This window comes from Nomascus leucogenys, chromosome 18 (assembly GCF_006542625.1).
Source record: "Nomascus leucogenys isolate Asia chromosome 18, Asia_NLE_v1, whole genome shotgun sequence".
In the NCBI taxonomy this organism is placed as follows: Eukaryota; Metazoa; Chordata; class Mammalia; order Primates; family Hylobatidae; genus Nomascus; species Nomascus leucogenys.
This window is the reverse complement of record NC_044398.1, coordinates 18,844,445-18,862,919: the sequence shown is the minus strand read 5'-3', so window position 1 is coordinate 18,862,919 and position 18,475 is coordinate 18,844,445. Positions and strand designations below refer to the sequence as shown.

General features: G+C 39.7%; 1 protein-coding gene across 6 annotated transcripts in view; it reads right to left on the bottom strand.

Moving 5' to 3' along the window:
• Nucleotides 1–546: 546 nt before the first annotated feature.
• Nucleotides 547–18,475, bottom strand: part of DDX50 (DExD-box helicase 50) — a 47,419-nt gene continuing 29,490 nt past the window's right edge. For 5 of the 6 annotated variants that reach the window (XM_003258197.2, XM_030799157.1, XM_030799161.1 and 2 more), the window contains 7 exons: nucleotides 13,887–14,048; nucleotides 13,329–13,448; nucleotides 12,165–12,238; nucleotides 11,001–11,160; nucleotides 6,911–7,045; nucleotides 4,850–4,894; nucleotides 547–1,042 (listed from right to left, as the gene is read on the bottom strand). In XM_003258197.2, coding sequence (XP_003258245.1) covers nucleotides 764–1,042; nucleotides 4,850–4,894; nucleotides 6,911–7,045; nucleotides 11,001–11,160; nucleotides 12,165–12,238; nucleotides 13,329–13,448; nucleotides 13,887–14,048 — 975 coding nt within the window. In that variant the 3' untranslated portion in view covers nucleotides 547–763. The remainder of the gene's footprint in view (nucleotides 1,043–4,849; nucleotides 4,895–6,910; nucleotides 7,046–11,000; nucleotides 11,161–12,164; nucleotides 12,239–13,328; nucleotides 13,449–13,886; nucleotides 14,049–18,475) is intronic. The other variant, XM_030799156.1, reaches the window with a different exon arrangement.

The window sequence follows — 18,475 nt, the reverse complement described above, 5'->3', positions numbered from 1 at the left end:
TTTAATTAACTGTATCTAGACTAAAATAATACACCTAACTAACCATGTCAACAGTTTACACAGCCCTTTAATGTAGAAGGGAATTTCTTATTTTTATCACGTAACCTATGGGAGGAATGATATGAATACAAATACATCACATTTTGTAAAACCCAAGTAATCTTATGTTATGATTAGCTTGACTACCAAGTTTTGTTTGTTTTGAGACAGAGTCTCACTCTATTGCCCAGGCTGGAGTGCAGTGACACGATCTCAGCTCACTGCAACCTCTGCCTCCTGGGTTCAAGCGCTTCTCCTGCCTCAGCCTCCCGAGTAGCTGGGATTACAGGCGTGTGCCACCATGTCCAGCTAATTTTTGTATTTTTAATAGAGTTGGGGATTCACCATGTTGGTCAGACTGGTCTCAAACTCCTGACCTCAAGTGATCCGCCCAACACAGCCTCCCAAAGTGCTGGGATTACAGCCATGAGCCACCGCACCTGGCCTGACTGCCAAGTTTTTAAAGAAATTTTTGAGATTACATTGAGAAAATTCTTAACACATAAGTGAAAAGAGACAATAAAAGGAGGTTTTTTTATTCAAAGGTATAACTGGATAAGTAGATTTGTTCCATTCTTGTGAAATACTTTTTAAAAAAATACGACCAACTTCTTTGCAAATAGCAGACACATACCTCAACTATGATGACCTAATTTTTGGTGGATAATGTACATGATTAGGCAGAAATAGGCAAGCTCACACTGGTAGATTAACTATCAAATACTCAGTCAAAACTCCGTTTGTGGCCCCCACTTCTTGATCGATTTCTATTCCCACTTCGTCTTCTACCATCTTGTCGACTTCCTGAGCGACTTCCTTGTCGACTCTGTCTACCTGACCGGCCGCCAGATCGACCACCTGACCGGCCTGACCGGCCCGATCGACCACTTGACCAGCCACTCCTCTGTCTGGAATTAGAAGATGTGTTTCCATCATAATATTCTTCAATTTCAGGTAATTTGGCTGGCACTGAGAGTATCCAGTCAGAATCATGCCACTCTGCCTGTTAGGGGAATTTACAGGATTAATATAAATGCAAAATAGAAACCATAAGCAAACATGTAAGTACAGAAGACACCTTTTTCATATCTATTAGCTAAAGGCCATCTATTCTGTTAAAGTATCTGGAACAAAAATGAAAACCAGAAAATAAGCAAAAATATTTTCAATTTTTGAGATGATAAATTCATACTCAGTTTATACATTCTAAAATTAAACTATGTATTACTAATTAAATGTACTAATTAAATACATTCTATAAATATACATTCTAAATAAATTCTAACATTCTAAATAAATATACATTTATTCTAATAAATTCTAACATTCTAAATATACATTCTATTCTAGTAAATATGCATTTTAAAACTGTACTATTACTAATTAAATATACTAACTAAATGTATAAGAGTACACATTATACTCAGTTTATATATTCTAAAACAGCACCATTTGGTATCTCAGCACATTTATCTAATAAATTCTAACATTCTAAACAAATATACATTCTAAAATTATACTATGTATTACTAAATAAATATGCTAATTAAATAAATGTATAAAAGTATACATTATACTCAGTTTATTCATTCTAAAACAGCACTATTTGGTATCTCAGCACAAAGCAGATAGGCCATTAATAAGTAGTGCATTGTTTTCAGCAGGTATACTGACAAGCAAAAAGTAAAAGAGCCCATGATGGAGATTAAATACAAGTCAACACCAGCCAAAGACTAAAAAATGTAGCCACTGGAAACACTTTGATAATGGAGTAAACAAGTGAAGATATACAAATCAGTAACCCATAAGAGCATCACTATTTTATATCTTGCTACACTAACTGTTCCTTATTGTGAGTTGGCAAGGAAAGTTGTTATTGGCCGGGCACAGTGGCTCATGTCTGTAATCCCAGCACTTTGGGAGGCCGGGGTGGGCAGATCACTTGAGGTCAGAAGTTCGAGACCAGCCTGGCCAACGTGGTGAAACCCCAACTCTACCAGAAATATAAAAATTAGCCGGGCGTGGTGGTGGGTGCCTGTAATCCCAGTTACTCGGGAAGCTGAGGCAGAAGAATTGCTTGAACCTGGGAGGCAGACGTTGCAGTGAGCCGAGATTGTGCCACTACACTCCAGCATGGGCGACAGAGTGAGACTCTGTCTCAAAAAAAAAAAAAAAAAAAAAAGTTGTTATTAAGACACCCTGTTGCTAAGGCTATCTTTCTTTCCAATACTGGTACTTTTTGGGAAAAGACAAACGAACATTCCACTGGTGGGTTTGGCAATATATAACCAAAGTAAAAAAAAAAAAAGGCACAAACCTTTTGGCCAAGCAATCACATTTAAAAACATATCTTAAAGAGATAAACATGGCAATGCATAAAGAATTCGTTATACCAATGTTTAGGGCAGTCCTAATAATAGTAAATTATTAGAAATAATCTAAATTTCTTTTTTTTTTTTTTTTTTGAGACGGAGTCTCGCTCTGTCGCCCAGGCTGGAGTGCAGTGGCGCAATCTCGGCTCACTGCAAGCTCCGCCTCCCGGGTTCACGCCATTCTCCTGCCTCAGCCTCTCCGAGTAGCTGGGACTACAGGTGCCCGCCACCACACCCGGCTAATTTTTTTGTATTTTTAGTAGAGACGGGGTTTCACCGTGGTCTCGATCTCCTGACCTCGTGATCCACCCGCCTCGGCCTCCCAAAGTGCTGGGATTACAAGCGTGAGCCACCACGCCCGGCCAAAATAATCTAAATTTCAGAAAATAGGACACTGGTTAAGAAAACCAGCCACCCAAATGGCCAAATGCCAGGGAGTCATTAAAAATAAGTAACTGTGGCTGGGTGCAATGGCTCACACCTGTGAACCCAATACTTTTGGAGGCTGAGGTGGGAGGATCACTTGAGACCAAGAGTTTGAGACCAGCCTGTTCAACATAGCAAGACCCCATCTCTATTTAAAAATATAAAAAGAAAGGCTGGGTGCAGTGGCTCAAGACTATAATCCCAGCACTTTGGGAGGCCGAGGCGGACGGATCATGAGGTCAAGAGATTAAGACCATCCTGGCCAACATGGTGAAACCCCGTCTCTACTAAAAATACAAAAATTAGCTGGGCGTGGTGGCATTTGCCTGTAGTCCCAGCTATTCGGGAGGCTGAGGGAGGAGAATCACTTGAACCCGGGAGGCAGAGGTTGCAGTGAGCCGAGATCACACCACTGCACTGCAGCCTGGCAACAGGGCGAGACTCTGTCTCAAAACAAACAAACAAACAAACAAAAAATTAAAATATAAAAAGAAAAAAAGAACTGTTATTGACACAAAAATGTGTCTTTAATATATTCTGAATTTTTTTTTTTTTGAGACGGAGTCTCGCTCTGTCGCCCAGGCTGGAGTGCAGTGGCGCGATCTCGGCTCACTGCAAGCTCCGCCTCCCGGGTTCACGCCATTCTCCTGCCTCAGCCTCTCGGAGCAGCTGGGACTACAGGCGCCCGCCACCACGCCCGGCTAATTTTTTTGTATTTTTAGTAGAGATGGGGTTTCACCGTGGTCTCGATCTCCTGACCTTGTGATCCGCCCGCCTCGGCCTCCCAAAGTGCTGGGATTACAAGCGTGAGCCACCGCGCCCGGCCTATATTCTGAATTTTTAAAAAGACTTCAAAAGCAGAATACTCATTTTTGTTTCAAAGTAGGTATATAAGTATGTACTGAGATACAATAGACAAATTCTTCATTATGGGAATCCAGTAGACAACTTCTTTCTTCAACAAACACAGGGATACTTTTTTAAAAGAGAGAGGGAGGACGAAGAACCTTTTGATTAAAAGAGACTTAAGAAACATCAAATTACAATCTATGAGCTTTATGGACCCCGTATTTAAAAAGTTTAGGAAACGAATGGAAAAATTTAAACAAAATTGGACGATATTAAGGAATTATTTTGGGGGAGTTTAATTATGGTATTATGATAATGTCTTTTTTAAAGTCATTAATATTTAGAAATATGCAAATATTTATGGTTGAAATGATAGAATACCTAGAATTTATTTCAAAAGAATGCAGAAAAGTGGGTAAGTAGATGGACACAGAAATGAAACAAAACTGGCTATGAACTGATAATTGTTGAAGCTGAGTGTTGGGTACATAGAGATTCATTATACAAGTCCCTCATCTAAAAAATATGTTTGAAATGATTTATAATAACAAATTTTTTGCTGGGTATGGTGGCTCACACCAATATTCCCAACACTTTGGGAGGTCAAAGTGGGAGGATCACTTGAGGCCAGGAGTTCAAGACCAACCTGTGCTACAGACTCTGTCTCTACAAAAATTTTTTTAAAAAATTAGCCAGGCATGGGGCCAGGAGCGGTGGCTCATGCCTGTAATCCCAGCACTTTGGGAGGCCGAGGCGGGTGGATCACCTGAGGTCGGGGGTTTCAGACCAACCTGACCAACATGGAGAAACCCCACCTCTACTTAAAAAAAAAAAAAAAATTATCCAGGCATGGTGGCGCATGTTAGCCAGACATAGTGGCACACGCCTTGTAGTCCTAGCTACTTCGGAGTCTGAGGTGGGAGGATCACTTGAGCCCAGGAATTCAAGGTTGCAAATGAGCTATGATTGTGCCACTGCACTCCAGCCTGAGAGGGACTCCATCTCTTTAAAAATAAATTTGAGACAGACTGGTTATTTTATATTAAGGAATTCCTCATTAATTTAGGCATGATAATGACATTGTGACTATGTTTCCCAAAATATCCCAATCTAAATGTTAGAGAATGTACTCAACTATTTAAAAGATAAAATTTTAAAAATACCTGTAACCTTTCTGACTCAGTTGTAGGAACATCAAAGCAAACACCCTGAAAGCAAAACAAAGCAAAACATTTTAAATTAGATGCATATGTGTAGTTTTGTTTTTGTTTTACTAATAATGCATTACTCAGTGGCTGCTTAATGTATTTTCTAAATTTAAAAAGTAACTAAACACAGTATCCAATAAGAATTTACAACTACTGCTAAGAATCTAGAGTATTCTCTAGAAGAGTTTGTGTAGACACTATATGTTGTTTCATGTCCCTTGTAAAATGATCCTTCTAATAAATTTCTTTTAAAATTTAATGACAGAAAGTCTCATTTACAAAGAGCTGCAATGGGCCAGGCATGGTAGTTCATGCCTGTAATCCCAGAACTTTGGGAGGCCAAGGTGGACAGATTGTTTGAGTCCAGGAATTCAATCAAGACCAGCCTGGGCAACATAGGGAAAACTCCATCTCTACAAAAAAAATGCAAAAATTATCCAGGTGTGGTGATGCATGACTGTAGTCCCAGCTACTCAGGAGGCTGAGGTGGGAGGATCGCTTGGGCCTGGGAGGCAGAGGTGGCAGTGAGCTGAGATCACGCCACTGCACTCCAGCCTGGGTGACAGGGTGAGACTCTGTCTCAAAAAAAAAGAAAAAAGCTGCAATGTTTATTAGTTAATAAGAATTATATAATCCAAGATGTTTCTTCTATGGTCTTAGTTGTCAATAAGCTGAAAGTTAATTTAATACTCAAGTATAGCAACTAGTTTGGCCTATGCATCTTGCTATTTTTTCCCTCTCCTCTACATTTTTTTCCTGAAAGTATATATTTGTCTCATACTTGCCCCACATCCTTTTTAAAGGCAAGTAATATTAAACTTTGAGAGAGATGATTATTTGCAATAAACAATCTAGTTAATAAATTCCAAGCTAGAATGAACCTATGCAGTAAAGTTAAATTGATAACATCATTTTTCAAAACCATTAGAAGAAATCAGTCACAAGATTACAGTTTTAATTTTCCTATATAAATGTATTAAAGTATTTATTTAATTCATATCATTAATTCATTAACAACAAAGAGCAGGCCATTTAAAAACCAAACTGCACGTCCTCAAAATTACAGAGCTGTTTAACTACTGCAATCATAAGCTACTTAGTCTTCCAAAATAAACACACATGCCAGGTGCAGTGGCTCAAGCCTGTAATCCCAGCACTTTGTGAGGCTGAGGCAGGTGAATCCCTTGAGCTCAGGAGTTCAAGACCAGCCTGGGCAACATGGCAAAATCCTGTCTTTACCAAATAATAATGATAATAATAATAATAACATGGGCAGGGTATGGTGGCTCACGCCTGTAATCCCAGCACTTTGGGAGGCGGAAGCGGGAGGATCACCTGAGGTCAGGAGTTCGAGACCAGCCTGGCCAACATGCTGAAACCCCATCTCTACTAAAAATACAAAAATTAGCTGGGCATAGTGGCGGGCGCCTGTAATCTCAGCTACTCGAGAGACTGAGGCAGAACTGCTTGAACCCAGGAGGCATAGGTTGCAGTGAGCCGAGATTGTGCCATTGCACTCTAGCCTGGGCGACAAGAGTGAAACTCTGTCTCAAAAATAAAAATAATAATAATAATAATACAAAAAGGCCAGGTGCAGTGGCTCACACCTATAATCCCAGCACTTTGGGAGTCCAAGGTAGGAGGATCACTTAAGCCCCAGAGTTCAAGACCAGCCTGGGCAAACAATGAGACCTCATCACTATAAAGTCATAAATAAATAAAATTTAAAAAATAAAAAGAGAATAAACACATGTACACAACCACATACAGTATGTGGCAGAAACTTAGATAACTTGGGTATTAGATAGTCAAACTGAACAGAATGATTTACAGCTCTCGAGGAATGGGTTACATATATAATGCCCCAAATTTATAACTGGAAACAAACTAACACAGAGAAAAAAACAGCATTATTCATGCCATTAGGCTTCAAAGAGAAAGAACAAAATTTGCTAGTGTTTGTAAACATTTGGGGTAGTTGATTAAAAAGCTTTTTAATTGTCTAGAAAAGCCTACCATATTTCCTTTCAGGAGGCACATTCTGGTAATCTGAGACACTGCATTACTACTCAGCTTTCTGTTAAGTTCCTTCCAAGCACAGCTGACATCCTGTATTTCCTCTAGGCTTTCCAGAGTCATGGTCACAAACCCCTTAAGGAATAAAAACCACATTACGTTTGGAAATAAATCAGCAGCAGCAGTACAATGAAATTCTAATTCTATAATCCTTCAAGACTTAACTGTGCATTTCTTATGAGCCAAAAGTATAACATTTTAGCTAAAAAATTTTTTTGAAACTACATTATTAGAAGAATAGTGTTTATAGATAATTGAAAGTACTATCCTATGTACTGCCGTAAGACTCTATTTAATTCTAACCATTATGCTTTAAGAGAGAATTAAGAATTAAGCAAACCAGAGCCAAGAAAGACAACAAGATGGTGAAGAATTAAGGAAATGTTGAAGGAGTCAAAGTCAGCTTGGAATGAAAACCTTGGCTGGGTGTGGTGGCTCACACCTGTAATCTCAGCACTTTAGGAAACCGAGGTGGGAGGGTCACTTGAGCCCAGGAGTTTGAGACCAGCCTGGGCAACCTGGGAAATAACCATCACTACAAAAAATAAAATAAAATAATTAGCCAGGCATGGTGGCGCACTCCTATAGTCCCAGCTACTTGGGAGGCTTGAGCGAGGAGCCCAGGAGGCAGAGGTTGCAGTGAGCCGAGACTGCACCACTGCACTTCAGCCTGGGTGACAGAACTAGACCCTGTCTCAAAAAAAATAAAAAATACAACATAAATCTCTTTAACCTTTTTTTTTTTTTTTTTTTAAAGACAGGGTCTCGCTCTGTCACCCAGGTTGGAATGCAGTGGCATGATCTCAGCTCACTGCACCCTCAACCTTCTGGGCTCAAGCAGTCCTCTCACCTCAGCCCCACAAGCATCTGGAACTACAGGTGCATGCCACCATGCCGTGCTAATTTTTGTATTTTTAGTAGAGATGGGGTTGCCCAGGTTGGTCTTGAACCTCTGAACTCAAGTGATCTGCTGCTTCAGCCTCCCAAAGTGCTAAGATTACAGGCATAAGCCACCATGCCTGACCAATTTCTTTAAACTTTTGAAGGAGTGTTACATAAGCAAAAATTATTCTATAAAGCTTCACTAATAGCAAAAGAATAAACATTAAGAAGATATGGGGATGCATTCAGCAAACAAATATTTATTGAGTGCCCCCTATGTGTGTGCCACAGACTGTACTAGGTGCTAGAGATTCAGCAGTAAGTAGTCCTTTCTCTCATGGACAGTAAATTCTAGTGCATGTGCATATACCTACACCTGTATGTGGGGTTGGGTGTGGGGGGGGGTACACAGTAAACAAATAAGCAATTATATGGAATATCATATAGTAATAAGCATCACGAACAGGAATAAAGCAGGGCCTAGGGAACAAACTGTAGGGAGGAGTAAGCTATTTTAGAGTGATCAAGAAAGACTTCTCTGGTATGATATTTGAGCAGAGACCAGAATGAAGTAAAGGAGGAAGCAACATGCTTATTAGAGGGGAAGAACATTCAAGACAATGAAAGTATGTACAAAGGCCTTGTGTAATAGTTAAGTTTACGTCTGAGGAAAACCAAATAGGTTAGGGTGGCTGAAATAAGAAAGGGGAGAGTGATAAGAGATGATGTCAAGGAGATAGCAAGAGGAAAAGCCTATAGGACATTCATGATAAAGACTGGATTTTGGGTTAACCCATGAAAGAAATTTAAAGCCACTAACACCATGTTTCTAAGATATTTAATCAGAGATTAAATGACCCATCTGCCAAAGAAGGATTCTTTATTGGATGAGGGTTGAGACTAAATAACTTCTTAGGTACTTCTTAGCTCAAATCTCAATATTTTCTAAAGAAATATGTTTTAAATACTGTCTTAAGAAGCGTTTGGTGGGTTATTCGGGATAGGATATTTGCTCAATGCTAAAGTATCACCCCACAAGTTACTAATTACAGAGAGTAAAATACACCTTTATAATATGGCAGTTTCCATCTTAAACAAATGCAAACTAAGCATTACTAGTACTGGAACAACCTAACATTCTATGCCTCTTGATGTGATGCAATATGAGGTACATATTAACTATAAAGTACCCTTGCCAAAAACATTTCACCTAAACATAAAAGTCAAGCTTTGATATTACTTCCAGTTTAAAAGAGGATAAAGGCAAAAGTTAAATGATGCTTGAAGAGATTCGGACAAATCCAGACAGTGAGATATTCTACCAAACAACCGACCTAGACTCTTCACCAAATCGATATCAGAAAAAAATTAAAAAGATGAGAAAACAGTTCCAGACTAAAAGAGACTAAAGAGACATAATACCAAATGTAACATGTAAAACTTAACTAGATCCTGAATTTTTAAAAAGATACATACAAACAGGTATATGTGTACATATGGATAAATGGAATGGAGCCCAATAAGTCACTTGAAGCAAAATGACATTTAGCTAAACTATTAACACCTACCAGGTAGAAACCATCAGATACCCCAGCAGCATTCATTTGTGCTACACCAAATAAGTCACATCCAAGTGAACCTGCCCTGCCCTTTTTGTTTCCTCCTCCCCATCACAGGGATGTGCTGCCCAAAATTAGTCTGTTTTGTTATTATTTGAAAATCCCACCAGCAGGCTCTAGTCTTATAGATGTCTCCAGGACCAGGTTCGCTCACTCTCTCTCTCCACTCAGACATAACGGAACTCTTATTTAAAATTCTCTTCACCAAGAAACTCCCCTCACTTATACTTGAATAAGTAAAAAATCTCTGAGCTACCTGCACCAATGGTTCTGATGTGGTGATACGAATCTGGCAGCAGGCCAGTTCAGATGGTGTTACACTTACACAACCCCTCCACACACACACAGACATTTCTTACTTACTTTGCATGCTACTGTGTTAATTGTGCAGAGTCTATTTCTTACTTTGCAGGATTCCATGGAAACTTACAAAATGAAATGTAGGTTCTGGGATACAAGTTTCAGTTAACAAAGGTCTGTGCAAAGTGAGCATTTCCTATATTTCTCTCCAAATACCCAGACAGACAGACATTTTCAGGATAATGAGAAAAAAATGGATATAAACTAAATATTAGATGATGATACAGAACTATCATTAATTTTCACAGATGAGCTTATTATATTGTGGTTATGTAGCAGAATATCCTTATTCTCAGAGGATGCATGTTGAAATATTTAGGGATGATATCATGGTGTTTCAACTTACTTTCAAATGGTTTAGAAAAAAAAATACAGGCCAGGTGAGGTGGCTCACGCCTGTAATCCCAGCACTTTGGGAGGCTGAGGAGGGCAGATCACCTGAGGTCAGGAGTTTGAGACCAGCCTGACCAATATGGTGAGGCTACTAAAAATACAAAAATTAGCCAGGCGTGGTGGCATATGCATGTAGTCCCAGCTACTCAGGAGGCTGAGACAGGAGAACTGCTTGAACCTGGGAGGCAGAGGTTGCAGTGAGCCAAGATCACGTAATTGCACTCCAGCCTGGGCAACAGAACAAGACTCCATCTCAAAAAAAAAAACAAAACAAAAACAAAAACAAAAAAACATTCTTATAAAGTGATAAAGCAAGAAGGAAGATATTGAATGGTTCCTAAAACAAAGAAATGATAAATGTTTAGACGATGGATACACTAATGACCCTGATCTGATCCCTATACATGGTATGCATTGAAACATCACTACATACCCTATAAATATGTACAATTATTACATGTCATTTTTTTAAATTACAAATTAGAGCTAAAAAAGGATATAAAGCAAATGATACACACTTTTAACAGCTGAATCTAGGTGGATTGTATGTGGTTACTGCATTATTCTTTCAGTTTTTCTGTGGGTTTGAAAAATTTGGAAGAGGTGATTGTCAAAAAAGGATTTATTAGGGAGTAGAGGAAAATAAGGAGACCAGTTTCTCATAGAGCAAAACAGTTTTTTTCTGCACAAAAAGCACAATAATTCACTATACAATATTTACTATGTTCAATTTTAACCTTTTCCCACTCACGTACAATTTTCTCACAGATTTCTACCTTATCAGAGGTGATCAAAGATCGTGGTTCGAAGCTTGATGCACCAGAAATGTGGGCTAAAGCTGCAGCCAATGCATCCACTGCACCTTTCTCTTCTATCAGTCTCTGAGCTGATGGTCGGAAAAAATCAACAGCAGCATAAGAAACGGAAGCCAGAGACCTATGGTTTAAAAATAGTATTCTTGGTCAAGACACAGGGAAAAAATAAAAGATAAGAAAATAAATGGGAAAAAGAAGGAGTAATTTTTTTTTTTTTTTTTTGAGACAGAGCCTTGCTCTGTCACCCAGTCTGGAGTGTACTGGCACAATCTTGGCTCACTGCAGCCTCAACCTCCCGGGCTCAAGCAATCCTCCCACCTCAGCCTTCCAAGTAGCTGGGACTACAGGTACGTGCGCCACCACTCCTGGCTAATCTTTGTATTTTTTGTAGAGACAAGGTTTCACCATGTTGGCCAAGCTAGTCTCATACTCCTAAGCTCAAGCAATCTGCCCACCTCAGCCTCCCGAAGTGCTGGAATTACAGGCATGCACCACAGTGCCCAGCCACATTTATTTATTTTTATATATATATAAAATATATATATATGTGTGTGTGTATATATACATATATACATAATATATATACATATATATACATATATGCATTATACATATATATACATATATGCATTATATATACATATATGCATTATATATATATACATATATATATATTTTTTGTTGTTGTTGTTTTTTTTTTTGAGACGGAGTCTCACTCTGTCACCCAGGCTGGAGTGCAGTGGTGCGATCTCGACTCACTGCAAGGTCCGCCCCCTGGGTTCACACCATTCTCCTGCCTCAGACTCCCAAGTAGCTGGGACTACAGGTGCCCACCACCACACCTGGCTAATTTTTTGTATTTTTTAGTAGAGATAGGGTTTCACTGTGTTAGCCAGGATGGTCTCGATCTACTGACCTCGTGATCCGCCTGCCTCAGCCTCCCAAAGTGCTGGAATTACAGGCATGAGCCACCACGCCTGGCCGACATTTTTATATTTTTAATATAACTAAATGTCTGCTGGTAAAACTGGTGATTAAAATTTTCTGCTATTTGAACTGGGAGAGCTTACAGATGAATAGCCTAATACAAAAGAAACAATTATTCAGCAAGTTTAGAAAGCATACCTGATGGCATCCATGCTTTTAGATTTAACTAAATCCATTGTAGAAGGAACACCTACACGTTTAAAAGTAATTCCCTGAAAATGAAAGAGTTACATTAAAGAAAAATGGAAGTCTTTACAATTAATTCCCAAATTAATATTTTAATAGTTCGTTGAATTTCTATTTCTTGGATTTAAAGATTTCATAGCCCTAGCAGATTAAAAGATCAGTTTTATCTTTTTTGTTTTGTTTTGAGACAGAGTCTTGCTCTGTTGCCCAGGCTGGAGTGCAGTGGCGTGATCTTGGCTCACTGCAACCTCCACCTCCCGGGCTCAAGCAATTCTCCTGCCTCAACCTCCATAGTAGCCGGGATTACAGGTGTCTACCACCATGCCCAGCTAATTTTGGTATTTTTAGGAGAGATGGAGTTTCACCATGTTGGGCAGCCTGGTCTCAAACTCCTGACCTCAAGTGATCTGCCCATTTCCACCTCCCAAAGTGCTGGGATTACAGGCCTGAGCGACTGCACCCAGCCAAGATCTGTTTTTTTTTTTTCTAATAAATCATCAATTACAAATTTCAGAAAGAGAAAAATAATTTTTTGAATTGCCCCTTAGTTACAATCATGGAATTTCACTTGTAAAACAAGCCTGATTTGAAGAAAAAAAACCACAAAAAACAGATGTTTAAATCTATCAGCTTTTTTCCTTATTACACTATCTCATTTTACAAAGTATATGAAATAGCACATAAAAACACATATAAAAATAGGAAAAAATGTGAAATACCACAAAAAATCCAGACCACAGAAAATGTACAGTTTCTTTAGAAACTGTCTATTGTACCATACTTAAAAGAATCTGAACTATTATACCAAGACAATCTTTTAGTCACCCATTTACAATGCTGGACTAAGAAGTACTGAAATCACAATGCACTTCTGATTTTAGTATGAAGAGAGAAATTCAAGGAAAAGATGAGAAAGTCAGCTCCACTGTCTTCACGATAAAAGCTGTATTAAAGTCTTGAAGCTAATATAAATTTAGATCTCTGCAGGCTTCACATCCAAATGCAGCTTAAACTGAGAAAAGTTATGAAGACCTACTTGTAAGAATAAATATAAGAAGAGCTCTCTTTTAAGGCACCATTTAGACAATAAGCCTGAAATAATTTAACTCTACTTACTGCTTTTTGTTCCACATATCTTAGTTGACCTCTTTCTCTTGGTTGATAAAAACATATACAAATCCCTGTCCGTCCAGCTCTACCTGTGCGTCCAGAGCGATGGATATAGGATTCAACATCCTAAAGATTATAAGAGGTAATACTTTTTAAAAATCTAGCAAGTTCCAGTCATTCTGGAATCCAAATAATAATGTTAATAATAATATATTTATTTCAATCCTGTTGCCCTTTTCAACATTCCAAACAATTTATATGTGTGGATTTTGGGGTAAAGGCAATATGATTTAAAACCTTTTAATCCACCTCATCCCAGGTTTCTTTATGGCAACTTTTTATAATTCTCTGCCTGATTTTGTTGCTCCATGCTTCAAATACAAACAATAGAGTTAATCATCTGCAAAGGTATCAGAATCTGATAAATTTAATATCACACTAACAAAAAATGGCTAAGAGCAAGAAGAGATGACATATTTTTCACATCCCAAGCAATATGTTGTAAATTAAATGGGAATTTATAAAATTGCTCTTATTTTTCCCAAATCAAATCCCATTTCCTACCTGAGGAGGAGAACTTTGAATCACCAGGTCAACTTCAGGAATGTCCAAACCACGGGCAGCCACATTGGTTGCCACCAAAACTTTAAAACTACCTTCTCTGAAGCCTTTTAGTGTTATTTCTCTTTGTGACTGTGCAATGTCCCCATGTAAACACTGGGCATTCTATTTGAGAAAGGGGTAGAAAATTAAGTGTACAGCTCATACTTGCAACTGATAGCACCACAACATCATCTAGTCTGTGCTCCTTTTGCATGTTTTTAAATCTTACTTTGATAATTTTAACAATGCATGCTTACTGTTAAAAAAAAAAGTCAAACATGACAGAAAATATTTAACATAAAATGTAAAAGCTTCCCCAATACTAGTGACTTAGAAATAATTCACTGCTAAGGGTTTGGTAAATATTCCGTCAGTTTTTTTTGTTTGTTTTTTTTTTTTTAGACAGAGTTTCACTCTTATTGCCCAGGCTGGAGTGCAATGGAGCGATCTTGGCTCACTGCAACCTCTACCTCCCAGGTTCAAGCGATTCTCCTACCTCAGCCTCCCGAGTAGCTGGGATTACAGGTGCCTGCCATCACGCCCAGCTAATTTTTGTATTTTTAGTAGAAACAGGGTTTCACCATGTTGATCAGGCTGGTCTTGAACTCGTTGACCTCAGGTGATCCACCGGCCTCGGCCTCCCAAAGTGCTGGGATTACAGGCGTGAGCCACCACACCCGGCCACTTTTTTTTTTAATACATACATACTCACATTACACTAGCATATACTATGACTTTATGTATTTATTTATAACATGGATATTACATAGGTAGGGTTTTGTAACCTACTTGATAAATTTAGTGTATCTTAGCTATCCACATCTATAGATAAAATGCTACCTAATTTTTTTAAACTGTATATAATTTATTCATATGGATGCACCAGCATCTATTTTAGCAATATCCTACTGATGAACTTTTGGGCTGTATTCACATTTTCACCTTTAGAAACAATGCTGCAATGGGCCAGGCACGGTGACTCACACCTGTAATCCCAGCACTCTGGGAGGCCGAGACAGGCAGATCACCTGAGGTCAGGAGTTCGAGACCAGCCTGGCCAACATGGTGAAACTCTGTCTCTACCAAAAATACAAAAAATTAGCTGGGTGTGGTGACAGGTGCCTATAATCCCAGCTACTTGGGAGGCTGAGACAGGGGAATAGCTTGAACCCGGGAGGCGGAGGTTGCAGTGAGCTGAGATCATGCCATTGCACTCCAGCCTGGGGGACAAGAGTGAAGCTTCGTCTCAAAAAAAAAAAAAAACAAAAACAATGTTGCAATGAACAACTTTGTAACTTTGTACTTGTATCTCTGGATGCCCCAGTATCTGTATATTTCAGTAGGATACATATCTAGAAGTTGAATTTCTGGGTCAAAAATTATGAACATGTAGCATTTTAATAGAAACTGTATTATTTAAAAAACTGTATTATAAAAAAAGTTGTGTACCTTTTATTCTTCAATACTCTGAGTATTTATTTCAACATACCCTACCCAGCTTGTATATTATAAATCATTGTAATCTTTGTGAATTTAATAGGCAAAAATAATTTCCCAATGATGTTTTAATTTACATGTCTGTAATTTTTAGTGACACTGAACCTATTTATATTAGGTAGATCCTCATCTCTGCTGCATTAGTGACACTGAACCTATTTATATTAGGTAGATCTTCATCTCTGCTGCGAATTTCCTGGTATTATAAATACACTTCCTAGTATTCCTGGCCACTATATTAAAGTCAAAAAGTTCGTAACGATGATCAGGCCAGGCTCAGTGGCTCATGCCTGTAATCCCAGCACTTTGGGAGGCTGACGTGGGTGGATCACTTGAAGTCAGGAGTTCAAGACCAGCCTGGCCAACATGGTGAAACCTCATCTCTACTAAAAATACAAAGATTAGCCAGGTGTGGTGATGAATGCCTGTAATCCCAGCTACTCGAGAGGCTAAGGCAGGAGAATCATTTGAACCCAGGAGGTGAAGGTTGCAGTGAGCCATAATCGCTCCACTGCACTCTAGCCTGGGTGGCAGAGCGAGACTCCATCTCAAAAAACAGAAGTTCATAACAGTAATTTAACCCCAACAGTATTTCAGCCTTGGTATCTAAATAGCTTCATGCATACATGAATAAATTTAGTGAGCGCTTGCTATCTGCCTGGATTATACCTGGTTCTAGAACATTCATAAAGAAATGGCTCTGGGACAACCAGCTGACAGGCATCTTCAATACAGTATGATGTGTGCTATCACAGGTATAGGTTCAGAGTGTTACAGGAATACTTAAGAGGGAAATCTAACTCAATCTTGTTTGAGGGGAAAGCAGCACTGAAGCTGAGACCTGACATCATAAGGAACTAGTAGGTAAAAGAAGGAGCAGAAGGCTAGGGAGTTCCTGGTAGAAGAAATATCATACATAAAGAACGGGGAGTGGAACCTACAAATATTTGAGCACTGCTGAAACAGAGTGAAAAGGGAGCGGGGGTGAGGGGTTAGGGAGTGAGAGATGAGATTGGAATAGAATATGAACTTTATCCTAAGGATGATATGAAACAATTGAATGATTATAAGCAGAAAAATATCATGAACATATTAAATTATATGACCAGGCACAGTGGCTCACGCCTGTAACCCTAGCACTTTGGGAGGCCAAGGCAGGCGGATCACCTGAGGTCAGGAGTTCGAGACCAACATGGTGAGACCCTGTCTCTACTAAAAAAGTAGCCGGGTGTGGTGGTGGGTGCCTGTAATCCCAGCTACTCGGGAGGCTGAGGCAAGAGAATCACTGGAACCCAGGAGGCAGAGGTTGCAGTGACCCGAGATTGTGCCACTGCACTCCAGCCTGGGCAACAGAGCAAAATTCCATCTCAAAAAAAAAAATTGTGTGTGTGTGTGTGTTATGTGTATATATATATATATATATATTTTTTTTTTAAATGATCCGTCACCCACCCATCAGCCTGGGTAACAGAGCAAGACCCTGTCTCTAAAAAAGGAAATAAAGAGGTTATCAGTGGCCTCACTAAGATGGTGGCAATGACCACCTATTTACTCCACAAATATATAATGACCTACGACATGTTGGGCACTAGGGATAAAAGGTGAACAAAAATAAGACTGCTTCTGTCCTCATAGTCTTTATATCCTGGTCAGAAAGATGGACATTAATCAAATAATTAGGCATGCAAATAAATTTAGACAATGAATGTAATGGATGATGCACGGGTCTAAGAGGCAATGAGGTTTTGTAAGAGGACAATCTGACCTAGCTTGGGGCAAGAAAGGATTCCCTAAAAAGTGATGCTTTGGACTGAGATCTGAAGGATGAGTAGGAGTTGCTAGGCAAGGTAGACTACAAATTCAAGAGCTGACCAGCATGGTGGCTCATGCCTGTAATCCCAGCACTTTGGGAGGCCAAAGCAGGAGATGGCTGGAGCCCAGGAGTTCAAGACCAGCCTGGGCTATGTAAGGATATTCCATCTCTATAAAAAATAAAAAGTTAGCCAGGTGTAGGGGCACACACGTGTCGTCCCAGCTACTTGGGAGGCTGAGATGGGAGGATCACTTGGGCCCAAGCAGTTGAGGCTCCAATAAGCCATTGTGCCACTGTACTCCAGGCTGGGGGACAGAGTGAGACCCTGTCTCCCTGCCCCAAAAAAAAAAAACAAAAAAAACAAAACCATAGCATGTATGGAGTGTGTGCACAAAAAAATGAGAGGGAAGTATAAGATGAGGCTGGAAAGGTAAGTAGAGGTGACACCATAACTGAATTCAAGAACTATTAGTTGATGAAATTGCAAGGACATACTCAAGGGAGTAGAAATGATGTATAAAGGAAAGAGATACATTATACATGATTCTCAGATATTTAGCTTCTGCAACTGGTGTAAGAAATAAATGAAGGCTGAGCACGGTGGCTCACGCCTGTAATCCCAGCATTTTGGGAGGGCAAGGCGGGTGGATCACCTGAGGTCAGGAGTTTGAGACCAGCCTGGCCAACGTGGTGAAACCCCGTCTCTACTAAAAATACAAAAATTAGCCAGGCATGGTGGCAGGCACCTGTAATCCCAGCTACTCAGGAGGCTGAGGTAGGAGAATCGCTTGAACCCGGGAGGCAGAAGTTGCAGTGAGCCAGGATCACATCATCGTACTCCAGCTTGGGCAACAAGAGTGAAACTCCACCAGAAAAAAAAAAAAAAAAAGAAGGAAAGAAAAGAAAGAAAGAGGGAGGGAAGGAGGGAGGGAGGAGGGAGGGAGGGAGGGAGGGAGGGAGGGAAGGACCAGGCTGGGCACAGTGGCTCACACCTGTAACACCTGTAATCCCAGTACTTTGGGAAGCCAAAGTCGGCAGATCACTTGAGGTCAGGAGTTCCAGACCAGCCTGGCCAACATGGCAAAACCCCGTATCCACTAAAAATACAAAAATTAGCCAGGCATGGTGTTGCACACCTGTAATCCCAGCTACTAGGGAGACTGAGGCAGGAGAATCACTTGAACCCAGGGGCAGAGGATGGAGGTTTCAGTGAGTCGAGATTACACCACTGCACTCCAGC